This window comes from Halichoeres trimaculatus, unplaced genomic scaffold, assembly GCF_033239565.1.
Source record: "Halichoeres trimaculatus isolate MK-OKI-2021-1 unplaced genomic scaffold, fHalTri1.1 fHalTri1_scaffold_22, whole genome shotgun sequence".
NCBI classification, from domain to species: Eukaryota; Metazoa; Chordata; class Actinopteri; order Labriformes; family Labridae; genus Halichoeres; species Halichoeres trimaculatus.
The window spans coordinates 23,156,877-23,170,689 of record NW_027437200.1 but is presented as its reverse complement, the minus strand read 5'-3'; the positions used below and the strand labels follow the sequence as shown (position 1 = coordinate 23,170,689).

At 44.0% G+C, this 13,813-nt stretch overlaps 1 protein-coding gene across 1 annotated transcript; it reads left to right on the top strand.

Annotated features, from left to right (window-relative positions):
- The first annotated feature begins 5,284 nt into the window (after positions 1 to 5,284).
- LOC141811143 (H-2 class II histocompatibility antigen, A-U alpha chain-like) lies at positions 5,285 to 8,598 on the top strand. The gene is made up of 4 exons (XM_074699069.1): positions 5,285 to 5,476; positions 5,585 to 5,824; positions 7,026 to 7,310; positions 8,332 to 8,598. The coding sequence occupies exons 1-4, from the start codon at positions 5,422 to 5,424 to the stop codon at positions 8,451 to 8,453; spliced, it is 702 nt and encodes a 233-aa protein (XP_074555170.1). The 5' UTR covers positions 5,285 to 5,421; the 3' UTR covers positions 8,454 to 8,598.
- Positions 8,599 to 13,813: the final 5,215 nt, after the last annotated feature.

Genomic DNA, 13,813 nt, shown 5'->3' with positions numbered 1-13,813 from the left:
AGGTCTTTAGGCCCTGAGGCAGCGCTGCATTAAAAACACACAGGACTCTGAAGTGGAGCTCACTGCATGGGCTGTTTCCATCCAACACACATCCTGTCTGAAGCTGTTAATCTGAGATTAGGAGAATAAAAACAGACTAACTCACAGGTTAAAGTTCCTGTGAGGAGTTTTTGTGATGTTGAAAAAGTCTCTTCTAGATATCAGCCTGATCCTAATCCAGACTTTAAAATGAGATTATCCGCTCCAGAAAGGGTAATTTCTTAGCTTCCTGATCAGGTCAGACAGGATCAGATTAATTTACGTCACGTTGGAGTCTCCATGACAACACCACAGACAGATCTGAGTTTCTGTTTGGGAGAGAGCAGGTAGAGGTCTTCAGTTCCTGAATGAACCAACAGGGGGCGTCTGAGCTCCTTCCCTCTGCTGCGTCTCATCTCCAGAAAGCTTTACCTGGTCACTGATGATGCGTCAGCAGCTCAGCCTCTGATTGGCTGCTGACTGGTTGATGAGGAAGTGAAAGTTTGGAGTGGGGACTTTCTTTAGACGCTGAGTTCAAGTTTGTGATGACGATCAGAGAAAAAGAAGCCAAACAACAAACCGCTGAACAGAGACGCTGAACAGGGATCACATGACTGCTAACCCACAAAATCAAACACACACTCTCCACTGTTATAGAAAAGTTTGGACCCTGGGATTAAAACCTCAGAACAATTTTTTTTTAAAAAATTCAAAATTGGAAAAGCAGTCTCTGAGGAAATTGCTCTATGAATGCAGGATACTGAAGCAATTTGTGCTGAACTGCTAATGCAGAATGCTGAAGAAGAATGACTGAAGATTTGTCTGAAAAGCTCAGGCGAAACTGCTGAATACAGGATGCTGAATGAGCTTGTCATGAACTCTTGAATGGAAAAAATGAAACGTTTAATCAAAGGAATGAATGAATTGATTATAGATTAAAAGGAATCAATTTAAGAGTAAAGAAAAAATACTGTGAAAATAATGAAGTTACTTGGGGAAAATGGAAGTCTGATTTCTAAAATGCTGTTAAAGTGTAATACTTTGTGTCCTGTGTGTAAGTTTGATCATGTAAGCCTGTCTGCTGAGCCCACCTGAAGCCAGGTGTTGCCATGGTGACCATTGTTTACCAACTGCCATCAGAGAGCTGGTTGATACTGTTGATTCCCAAGACCTTACAGCTCAAATCATAGTCTCAAACTGCCAGCGTTTATATCAAAACGGTAAAAGCTTCCCTCTGCTGCGTCTCATCTCCAGAAAGCTTTACCTGGTCACTGATGATGCGTCAGCAGCTCAGCCTCTGATTGGCTGCTGACTGGTCAAACAGGAAGTGAAAGTTTGGAGTGGGGACTTTCTTTAGACGCTGAGTTCAAGTTTGTGATGACGATCAGAGAAAAAGAAGCCAAACAACAAACCACTGAACAGAGATCATATGACACACACACACACACACACACACACACACACACACACACACACACACACACACACTAACTTTTGTTTTTACTTCTTTGTTGAGTTTGTCCTGACACTTCCTCCAGCCTCACGCTGAGAGTCTGTTTCACTCCTGGTCTGATGTTTCTCTGACTCTTCCTCCACCTCTCACCTTCCTCTGGGACACCTGGAGCTCACCTTTGCTCCATGTTTTTTTTTTTTGCTCAAGCATTTTTGGTTTATTTGTCTTTACGTAATTCGGCAAATACATAACACTTAAAGTGAACCGGCAAATGAATTGACTACAGTTACAACATTTGGACGCAGGATGATTAAATGATGTAACGTGTAGAAAACTACGCTGTAAACCTCCCTCATTCCTCACAGTACTGACAGCAGAGCCACCTCAGGACTGGTCTGGTCCTGGTTGTTGGCCTGGTCTGGAGTAGGCTGTAGAGAATAAATCGCCATGGTAACTGATCCAGGATAAACTTGGCCTGCTTTCATGCAGCTGACTTGAGGCTAAGTTCATCCAGGATAACCAATATTTCCCAGTTTACCCCTTATCCTGGTTTTACGCTGTACCCCCCAGACTCAGTCCGGTCTCATCTGAGCCCCCATGAGTAGAGACCGTTACAGTGGTTCCTTTACCAGACAGAAACTGGGAGCAGACCCAGACTCATGTCAGACCAGCACCTGCTGAGCCCGACCTCTGTCCTCTCTCTGCTGCTGTCCACCAACCACCTGCTTCACCTGGAGACTGATGACTCATCAGCAGCTCAGTCTCTGATTGGCTGCTGATGGAGAAGTGAAAGTAAAGAGTCGGGACTTTCCAGAAAAGCTGCTGCTGTGTTCAGGCGCTGCAGGAAATCTCAGCGCTCTGGTGTTAGCTGAGTGTTACAGCTGATCCTCAGTTTCAGAGGGAACGCTGTAAAGTCCTGGTTTCAGTCAGACACCTGAAGGCATCGTGGGTCAGACTGGTTTTAGTGGAGAACAGAGAATGAGGAAGCAGACTGTCCCAGTTTACACACACACACACACACACACACACACACACACACACACACACACACACACACACACACACACACCCTTCACACTGTCCTCACTCTATCAGCTCAGATTTATTTACCTGTAGTTTTAACATCACCATGAATTGTTCTCGGTCTGTTGGTGCAAATACTGAAACAAAAAAACAAACAGCATGAGTGAAATGATTTTAAAAACATAAAAACAAAAGTATTTGTTGTGAAAATGAAAAATAAACAAATATACACACTAAGAGGAGGTGAGATTAAAGTATGTACAGACTGTTTCAGATGATAGGAGTTAGAAAGATCAGCCTCTGTAGTTGAAGTCACTGCATTCTGATCAAATCTTTTATTTACAAAGAAGTTTTTTAAACTTGGAGCAAATCTTCAGCCTCAACAGAAAACAGGTGGATATAAAAACCTTTACACACCCCTGTGTAAAATGAGACCAAGACAAATTATATCAGAACTTTTTCCATCTTTACTTTGACCTGTGACCTCTACAACTGAAATATTGTGTTTTTTCGTCTCTTTTTCATCATCTTTGTATTTGGAGTGGATCATTACTTTGTTTGGCTCATTTGTTGGTCATGGACTCCAAACTTTTTGTGTCTTCAGTGATATTTTTACTACTTTTTTCCAGTGTTTGTCTGGAGATCCTACATGTAACCATGGCTGCATTGTTTACATGTGATATCAGCTGTTAGCAGACTGTAGCATGTCAATGCTAACTGGTGCAAGGCCGGATGTTTCCCACAAGGTGAGGGGGAGGAGATGAGGATGACGTGCTGGTTCTCAGGTGTGAGCTAAGAAGTGACGACATGGACCTGTCCTTCCATCCATCGTTATTGGGAACGTAAGATCTATCTCCAATAAGATGGACGAGCTAGCTGTGCTAACCCAGCAACAGAGGGAATACCAGAGGGCAGAGTAGCATCATGCTATTCACAGACATGGCTAACAGAGCTAACAGCAGACACCAAGGCCACATGTGAAGAGCTTCACCTGCTGTGAGCAGACAGGATCCAGGAGACAGAGACTGAACAGACTGCTGAAGAAGCTCAGTCCTGGACCCTGTGGAGGTGGAGGCTGGCTGAACTGGACAATGATGGACAAGCTGTCAGCATCTATTTTCTTATGGAGCTTTTTACACTTTCTATACACTTTCTTACTTTGGTTTTCTTGATTGCTGCTGAGACTTTAATTTTGTTGTACTTGTTACAATAACAATAAAGTTTTTTTTCTATTCAATTCTATTCTATTCTATTCTATTCTATTCTATTCTATTCTATTCTATTCTATTCTATCTCGATCTTTCAGGCAGAAACCAAAGGTTTTGTGCCAACACTGACTGGTATCTGGAACTGGTCCTAACTCCCTGAACCTGGTCTAGGACCCAGTTCCAGCTGAGGGGAAACAGCCCCAGAGCATGATGCTGTACACCACCATGCTTCATTGCAGGTCTGCTGTTCTGCTGTTGTGCAGTGATTTTTTTTTTTAATATCGGCCAAAAAGTTCAACTTTGGTTTTATCAGACAAGAACACAATTTCCCACATGCTTTTGGGAGAATTCAGATGTATTTTTGGATAAATGAATAGATAAATAAATAAATGGTTAAAACAAAACAAAAAAAACTGCACATAAATCTGAAGATGATTTCTATTAGAAGTTTGAGATGGATAAACATTATATAGCCTGGCCACGCCCACTGATGGTCACATGACTTCCTCCAACGTCTTCAGCCGACGTGAGACACAAATCCAGAAAACTGGAGAAGAGGAAGGGCTGAAAGGAGTCAGAGGTTCAGTCAGATCCACTCTTCAACAGTTCACTCCTTCAGTTAAACATGGAGGTAAACTGAAAAACATCAGTCTGTCCTTTCAAAATAAAACAAGACAAAGAGATAAACTGTAAGCATTAGGCTGTCCCTTCAGAATAAAACAAGACAAACATAAATAGTCTCTTTTATTCCCTGATGTTTTAGATTAGAGGATGAGAATACTTTTCTTACCTTCAGTTTTTTTTTCAGGTTGCCTATTGACAACTGGTCGGGGACTGCAGCTGGAAATTAGCCACAAAGGCTAAAGCTGCCTCTTTTACTTTGTACAGTACATCGAAAACGACTGTCCACCAAATAATATATATATATATATATATATATATATAAAAACATATATATATATATATATATATATATATATATATATATATATATATATATATATATATATATATATATATATATATATATATATATATATATATATATATATATATATATATACATATATATTGGAATGCTCTTAAATTTAACATCAAAAACTTTAACTACACTTAAATTAAAAATCTTCTGAAAGAAAGAGCAAAAGATTTTTTTAATTTTTTAATTTCCTTTAAGGTTTTTGCAACCACTTTATTTTGAAAATCACTTAAAGTTAGATCAAACCTTTTATTTTGAAAGTCCCATAAAGTCAGATCTTTTATTTTGAAAGTCTCCTAAAGTTAAATCTTTTATTTTGAAAGTCTCCTAAAGTTAAACCTTTTATTTTGAAAGTCTCCTAAAGTTAGATCTTTTATTTTGAAAGTCTCCTAAAGTTAGATCTCTTATTTTGAAAGTCTCCTAAAGTTAGATATCTTATTTTGAAAGTCTCCATGAGGAGAACCTGGATGTGGATCCGGCTGATCTGCAGCTCTCTCTGTTTCCTGGTCTTCATGTGGAGCAGCAGCAGCAGTCGCTCTTTACCCGGTCACTGATGACATCACAGGATCTGATTGGCTGCTGAGTTTTTAGAGCTCAAAGTTTCTGTCAGTCCTCCTCAGACCAGCTCAGATCCACAGAGTCCAAGACCGCTTCAGGTGTGTACTCTGAGTCTGGTTCAGGTCTGTAGTGGTCTTCAGGTCTGTAGTGGTCTTCAGGTGTCCTGGTTCTGGTCTCAGAGGATGAAGATGATGCTGGTCCTGGTCCTCTCCTGGGTCCTGGTGGTCTCAGCTGACAGTAAGTTTGTCTCTGAACTGATGAAGAGTTTGATGTTTACAAACAAACAAACAAACAAACAAACAAACAAACAAACAAACAAACAAACTGTCTCTGTTTTCTCTTCAGTTCTTCATCAGGACGTTACTTTAACTACCTGTTCAGAGACTTTTGAAGAGATGATGTACGGTCTGGATGGTGAGGAGCTTTGGTACGCAGACTTCAAAGCAGGAAAAGGAGTCGACACTCAGCCTGACTTTATGGATCATATCACCTGGGATTATGCAAACGCTGTGGGTGCTCTACAGAACTGCAAACACAACCTGGGAGTACTTAGTGAATTCTACAAAGACTACAAACCTAAACAAGGTAAAGACAAAAACCCCTCACACTGTGTGTGTGTGTGTGTGTGTGTGTGTGTGTGTGTGTGTGTGTGTGTGTGTGTGTGTGTGTGTGTGTGTGTGTGTGTGTGTGTGTATGTGTGTGTGTGTGGGTAAAAAACTTGTGTCACACACCTGGGCAGCTCACTAATGTACTTGATCTACGAACATTCAGCAAAGCAGCTTAACATTTGACTCTTAGCTCGTACTGTAGCTACTTACTCATTAAACTGGGTGACACAGTTAGTTACTCAGTTTAAAATGACTCAATTATTTATTCAATATGACTGCAAACTACCTCAGGTCAATAACCAGACTCAGCTGTCAGGTCTACCTCAGAGGAGTAGAAATAACATCAGCATGAGTTTCTCTCCTGGAGGTAACTCTGCTCTGAACCAAGCTTTAAACCAAGTTCTGTGTTTACAGATTATCTGTTTGTTTGTGAGAAGAGCCCTTTGGAAAGAACAAACTCATTTTAAGGGATTCACTTCAAAATAAACTTTGAAAATAATAATTAAAAAAACTCTGAGAGTAAATATTTAGAAACATTAAATGAGAAAATAAATGTTTTCTCCTCTGCTCTGATAATGCTGTGCACACAGAGCTACAGGAGCCTGGATGGTCAACACAAGCTGTCAGTCATAAATCTACAGCATGAAATATCTGATTCATCGAGTAAACACTTTGCTATGAATCAGTCTGCTCTGATGGAGGGGGCGGGGCTTATCCCCTGTCCTGCAGTCAGCCAGCAGGGGGCGTTTCCTGTTGTTCATGTTTGATCTTTGATCAGAGCGTCCTGCTCCCAGCTCCAGGAGACCTTCACCTCCTTCAACTCTTCCTTCACCTCCTCCACTTCCTCCTTCCTCTCCTTCCTCTCCACCTTCCTCTCCTCCTTCCTTTCCTCCTCCCTCTCCTCCTTCCTCTCCTCCTTCCTCTCCTCCTTCCTTTCCTCCTTCCTCTCCTTCCTCTCCTTCCTCTCCTTCCTCTCCTTCCTCTCCTCCTTCCTCTCCTCCTTCCTTTCCTCCTTCCTCTCCTTCCTCTCCTTCCTCTCCTTCCTCTCCTCCTTCTTCTCCTCCTTCCTCTCCTTGCTCTCCTCCTTCCTCTCCTCCTTCCTCTCCTCCTCTGTAAGGCAGTGATCCTCAGGTAAGAGGTGGGGCATCCAGCAGGGCTGACATGTTGTGTCTCTGCAGACCCTCCCTCCACCCCCATCGTCTACCCCAGAGACCAGGTGGAGCTGGGAGACAGCAACTCCCTGATCTGTCATGTGACCGGCTTCTATCCTGCTCCTGTGACCATCTTCTGGAAGAAGAACGGAGACAACGTGACCCAAGGAATCACCCAGAACCCCCCGTTCATGAACAAGGACGCCACCTTCAGCCAGTTCTCCAGACTGCAGTTCACCCCCCAGCAGGGAGACATCTACAGCTGCTCCGTCAGCCACCTGACCCTGGACCAGCCAAGCACCAGGATCTGGGGTGAGGATCTGTCTGTGTGTGTGTGTGTGTGTGTGTGTGTGTGTGTGTGTGTGTGTGTGTGTGTGTGTGTGTGTGTGTGTGTGTCTCCAGAGGTACCGTCCACTCAGCCAGGTGTGTGTCTAACTGTGTGTGTGTGTGTGTGTGTCTAACTGTGTGTGTGTGTGTGTGTGTGTCCAGAGGTACCGTCCACTCAGCCAGGTGTGTGTCTAACTGTGTGTGTGTGTGTGTGTGTGTGTGTGTCTCCAGAGGTACCGTCCACTCAGCCAGGTGTGTGTCTAACTGTGTGTGTGTGTGTGTCTCCAGAGGAACCGTCCACTCAGCCAGGTGTGTGTCTAACTGTGTGTGTGTGTGTGTGTCTCCAGAGGTACCGTCCACTCAGCCAGGTGTGTGTCTAACTGAGTGTGTGTGTGTGTCTTCAGAGGTACCGTCCACTCAGCCAGGTGTGTGTCTAACTGTGTGTGTGTGTGTGTCCAGAGGTACCGTCCACTCAGCCAGGTGTGGGTCTAACTGTGTGTGTGTGTGTGTCTCCAGAGGTACCGTCCACTCAGCCAGGTGTGGGTCTAACTGTGTGTGTGTGTGTGTCTCCAGAGGTACCGTCCACTCAGCCAGGTGTGTGTCTAACTGTGTGTGTGTGTGTGTGTCTCCAGAGGTACCGTCCACTCAGCCAGGTGTGTGTCTAACTGTGTGTGTGTGTGTGTCTCCAGAGGAACCGTCCACTCAGCCAGGTGTGTGTCTAACTGTGTGTGTGTGTGTGTGTGTCTCCAGAGGTACCGTCCACTCAGCCAGGTGTGGGTCTAACTGTGTGTGTGTGTGTGTGTGTCTCCAGAGGTACCGTCCACTCAGCCAGGTGTGTGTCTAACTGTGTGTGTGTGTGTGTCTCCAGAGGTACCGTCCACTCAGCCAGGTGTGTGTCTAACTGTGTGTGTGTGTGTGTGTGTGTGTGTGTGTGTGTGTCTCCAGAGGTACCGTCCACTCAGCCAGGTGTGTGTCTAACTGTGTGTGTGTGTGTGTGTGTCTCCAGAGGTACCGTCCACTCAGCCAGGTGTGGGTCCTGCCGTCTTCTGTGGTCTTGGTCTGACTGTGGGGCTGCTCGGTGTGGCTGCTGGAACCTTCTTCCTCATTAAAGGAAACGAGTGCAGCTGATTGGACACACCTGCTGATGATGTCATCAGGAGCTGCAGGTGTCTGTCCACCTGTTTCTGTTTGCTACATGGATACACAGTCTGAGGACACACACACACACACACACACACACACACACACACACACACACACACACACACACACACACACACACACACACACACACACACACACAGTCAAATGTTCTGTTTAATGAATCAAATTTAATTAAATGTTATCCTGAGTGACATCACTGCTTCCTGTTTCATTTTTATACACACACACACACACACACACACACACACACACACACACTCTTAGAGCCTTTTGGGAACTCTACAGCATGTGTTCTGAGGTCCAAAGAAACCCTAGAACCTCAGAACCAGCAGGTGGTGCAGAGACTGGCTGGACCAGAGGCGCTTCCCCTAAAATGTCCCTAAAAAAAGAAGAGGTGATGTGTTCTGCTGTGTGAACATTTCATAGCTACCTATCACAGGTAACTGGCTCCGCCTCCTTCTCATTCATCCCCGCAGCGTCTCAGCGCTTTAACACAGTCGGACGCTGAGCGTCTTCTGACTTCAGCGGGGAAGCGTAGAGTGGGTTGTTCCACTGTGGAAACTGGACGGTCATTGGATAAACTCTGGGCTTTGTCCCACCCATTGGACGCTCAGAGTCTCTGGGGGTCTATGAGGCAGTCTGAGGACACCTAGAGGACTGATGAGGGACAACAGAGGTCATTGGACCCGAGGAAGTGGCTTTAGAGTAAAATCAGGAGGTCACACGGGAGGTGTGTGTCAAAGTGATTATTGTGCTCAGAGCAGAGAGGAGGGAGGAGACTGATCGCAGAGGGCTGGCTTTGAGGAAGTCTTTTCACTGACAGACACGCCCCCATATGAGAGATCACTTTTTAAGAAATAATTATAAATAATCTCATACATTTTACCGTAAAAGTGATCCATGAGCTTCTAAACAGCACACAGAATAAACAGAGAGCAGGTTTTCTTCATGGTTACGTGTGTGTTTAACAGGTTAAAGGAACAGACAAATCTCTGTTACTGTTTCTGTTTGATCAGAGTTATTACAGCGCACATGCCCAGACGCACAAACAGCTGTTAGAGCTGACTGACAGATGATCCAGAGGTGATCAGCTGATGCCGTCATCACTAAAACTCGTCGCTTCATGTGACGCTCCGAAGGAGAGGATGTCCCATTGCTCTAAAAAACAATCTTCTCCATCCTCTCTCCTCTCCTGATTTTCTTGTTTCCTCTCTCCTCTCTTCATCTCTCCTTCATCTCTGGTGGGATGGACTTAGATGCAAATGGAGGAAGGAAGGAACTTTGGAGCTTTGACGCACCCTGACAGATTATGTCCAGGGCCGTAACCAGGGTTTCAAAATTGGTGAGGTCCAGACCTTGACCCCCCAACCCACACCCACACCCTAACCCACGCACACAAACTCATGTTATATAATCAGTTTTGAGCAGTAGTAGCTAAAAGTTCCTTTATATTAGACTGCATATAATCATACAGTGTGAAATGATGGAAGTTTACTTTGGGTTGTTAGTGTAACAGTAATGGACATTTGAGATAAGAGGGGAAAAATCCCTTTTTATCAGTTTTTGCACAATTCACACCAAAAGGTCACCTAAAATAACAGATACACTGCCAAGTAGAGTGCAGTAGGTAAATATTTGTATAATTATCTATCTATCTATCTATCTATCTATCTATCTATCTATCTATCTATCTATCTATCTAACTATCTATCTATCTATCTATCTATCTATCTATCTATCTATCTATCTATCTATCTATCTATCTATCTAACTATCTATCTATCTATCTATCTATCTATCTATCTATCTATCTATCTATCTATCTAACTATCTATCTATCTATCTATCTATCTATCTATCTATCTATCTATCTATCTATCTATCTATCTAACTATCTATCTATCTATCTATCTATCTATCTATCTATCTATCTATCTATCTAACTATCTATCTATCTATCTATCTATCTATCTATCTATCTATCTATCTATCTATCTAACTATCTATCTATCTATCTATCTATCTATCTATCTATCTATCTATCTATCTATCTATCTATCTATCTATCTATCTAACTATCTATCTATCTATCTATCTATCTATCTGCAGTAAAGCCCACATTACTTTGCTGTGATATGATCTGTCAATGTAATCGATGCAAATTTAACCCATGAAAGTAAATATATAAATAAACTATAAGTTTGGTGTTATACAGGTACAGACCAGTCGATGCCATCCACTGATTCTTTTATTTAGAGCATTATTGGTTGTTTTAAAGCCAGAAACTCTTAGCAGATTCTCTCACCTTTTTGACATGTTTTGTAAAGAAAACAATCTGTTTTAAAAAACTGAGACAGTCAGTTCTTGTCATAAAAGCAGCACAGAAAATTCCACATTTGATGGAAAAAATGGAAATGCAAACTAAATCAGTATTGTCAACATATCAATAAAAAATGAGCTTTAACTTTTTGAACGGTATGCTTTGAGTATGTTGCCATGGTTACCTAACGGTTAGTCCAGCACTTTAAACTGGCATCGGGGGTAACTGTCATCAGGCAGTTTAACCGTAACGTCTTTAACCCGTTTAAAGTAGGTTTAAACCCAGTCTGAATCAGTATTCACACAGACCATGGGGTAAAATAAAATTAATTAAATCCTGCTGAAATATTTCGCAGGTTTGGACCTCTGATCAACCCCCGGCTTCCTCCTCTTTCTAAAGAGTGATATCCTGCTGTATCCGTTGCTAGGCGCTACCCAAGTAGCTGCCTGTTGCAGCAGCTCTCTCGTCTTCGTCCGTTTCTTGTAATTTTTTTGTCTCTTTTTCGTCATCTTTGTATTTGGAGTGGATCATCACTTTGTATGGTTCATTGTTGGTCACGGACACCAAACTTTTTGTGGCCTCGGCGATATTTTTTACTACTTTTCTCCTGTGTTTGTCTGGAGATCCTACATGTAACCATGGCTGCATTGTTTACATGTGAAATTAGCTGTTAGCAGCCTGTAGCATGTCAATGCTAACTAGTGTAGGGCTTGATGATTTCCCTCGAGCTGAGGAGGAGGAGGTGAGGACGACGTGCTGGTTCTCGGATGTGAGCTGGGAGGTGACGACGTGGACCTGTCCTTCCATCCATCGTTGTTGGGAAGGTGGGATTTAGCTCCGGGGGATGGATGAGCTAGCTGTGCTAACCCAGCGGCATCGTGCTGTTCACGGACGTGGCTGACGGAGCTGACATCGGACGCTGGCGCCACATTGGAGGAGCTTCGCCTGCTGTGAGCAGACAGGATCCAGGAGACAGAGACTGAACAGACTACTGGGGAGGCTCAGTCCTGGACCCTGTGGAGGTGGAGACTGGCTGGACTGGAGAGTGGTGGACGAGTGGTGGACGGGATGTCGTCATCTAATTTCTTATGGACCTTTTTGCACTTTCTATACTCTTTCTTACTTTTGTTTTCTTAAATGCTGCGGTGACTCCTGAATTTCCCCTCGGGGATAAATAAAGTATTTTCTATTCTATTCTATTCTATTCTATTCTATTCTATTCTATTCTATTCTATCAGCACAGACCCAAAATAACGGACCTGTCTGCATGAAGGTTTAAAGACACTGTCAGATCGTGTTGGTGAAAAACACCCGAAGGTCCAGCTTCATTTACAGCGGGCTGCTTGTTGGTAAAATAATAAAGAATCTGTCGCTCACCTCACGGTGTCGTTCTCTGCTTCCTGTCAAGCGCGTTCAAAGTCACTGCGATTACAGGCTTCGTCAGATAACTTCCTGCATGCCGCGGTTTCAAAATAAAAGCTCCCCTGTGTTTATGTGTTTGACGAGCAGATTGGGGCTCGTTTTACTTTTATTTTTTTCTCGGAAATTTTTACCGAGGTCCGGATCTCGGTGACCTCATAGCTGGTTACGGCCATGATTATGTCAGAGACAGAATCTAAATAACTATTTGTATTACATCTTTACCTGCAGCTCACCAGGATTATTTAAGTCCCTGTGATGGGGTTTCAGTGCTGAGGTGAGACAGTTGTATTTCACTGCTCATGTTCATCATCATCATCAGAAAATCAGGAACTTTGTCATGAAGACACCTTCACCTGAAGACAGAGCCGGCCCAAGTGGTTATGAGGCCCTAAGCAAATTTCATTTGGGGGCCCCCTTCCACTGAAGCACAGACTTCTGTTAATGAATGCTATATCATTCACACGTGGTTATCAATTACCAACACTAAATCTCTCACATCCACTATAAACAATGCTATACCTCTTCAACATAACCCTAATGCCCTAATGTCACACCAAACGCGAACACGCAAATTTACTCACGCGAATGGCCTGTCACGCGTCGCGTGAACGCCCGAGTCTCGCCGCTGGACTTTTTTGACAAGCTGAGGCGCAAACACGCGAATGCGCGGTACTGCGCATGCGGAGTAGAGAGCTCGTTCATTTAAAGACGGAAAGTCCAAAAGAGCATCTGAAAAACAATGAGCTGTGGTTTCCAAAGCATGACAGGAGAGTGTGTGAAAGCTTTGGAGATCACAATCAATGCCTGCTGCCTCTCCCTGGTAATACACCAGCCCTGCTTGGCTGTTCCCTGCGATCTCATCCCCGATCCCCCGAACCTCCGACCACCCGAACCCCCGACCACCAGAACCCCCGACCTATGTTCCCGGAGGTCTCCCTGGGGATAATGAAGGGGTGGAGGAAAGAGAGGAGCACAGAGAACTTCCATCTTTTCCCTGGCTCTGCCCCTGCCCCGCTCCTCCCTCCTCTCTATCAGGCTCAAAACTCCGCTGAGGAAAACACAGTCGGACTCAGTGATGACCCGTGCAGGCAGATCCAGCTGGGAACGAATGTTTTCAGAACTTACATTCAAAACCTGTCTCCTCAGAGACTTTCAACCAAGCCTGATCCTTTTTTCCCGGTCTCTGTAGAGTACACACGTCGTATCGTATAACTCTGGATGATGACACACCACACAGATTGTTTTCTCCTCCATCCTCCGGCGGAGTTGGAGCCGGAGCAGGCAGCAGTTGCCCCCCAATGTTGTCAAAACAATGACGTCGTGGGGGAATATTTTGAACTCGAGCGAATTCGCGTCTACCGCCCAAACGCGTGAACGCTCCAAACGTGATGCGCCAAACGCGCGAATCGCGCCGCCCGAGGCGAATCGGCGGCTAAACGCGTCTTTGCATTGACTTTGTATGTGATCGCGCCGCAAATTCGCGTTTGGTGTGGCCGCACCATAAGAACTCCCAAGTTTTATGTCTTTGTTACAGATATGGTCTTGTATTAATTTGCACCTTAGGGTTTAAAGATGCCATCAG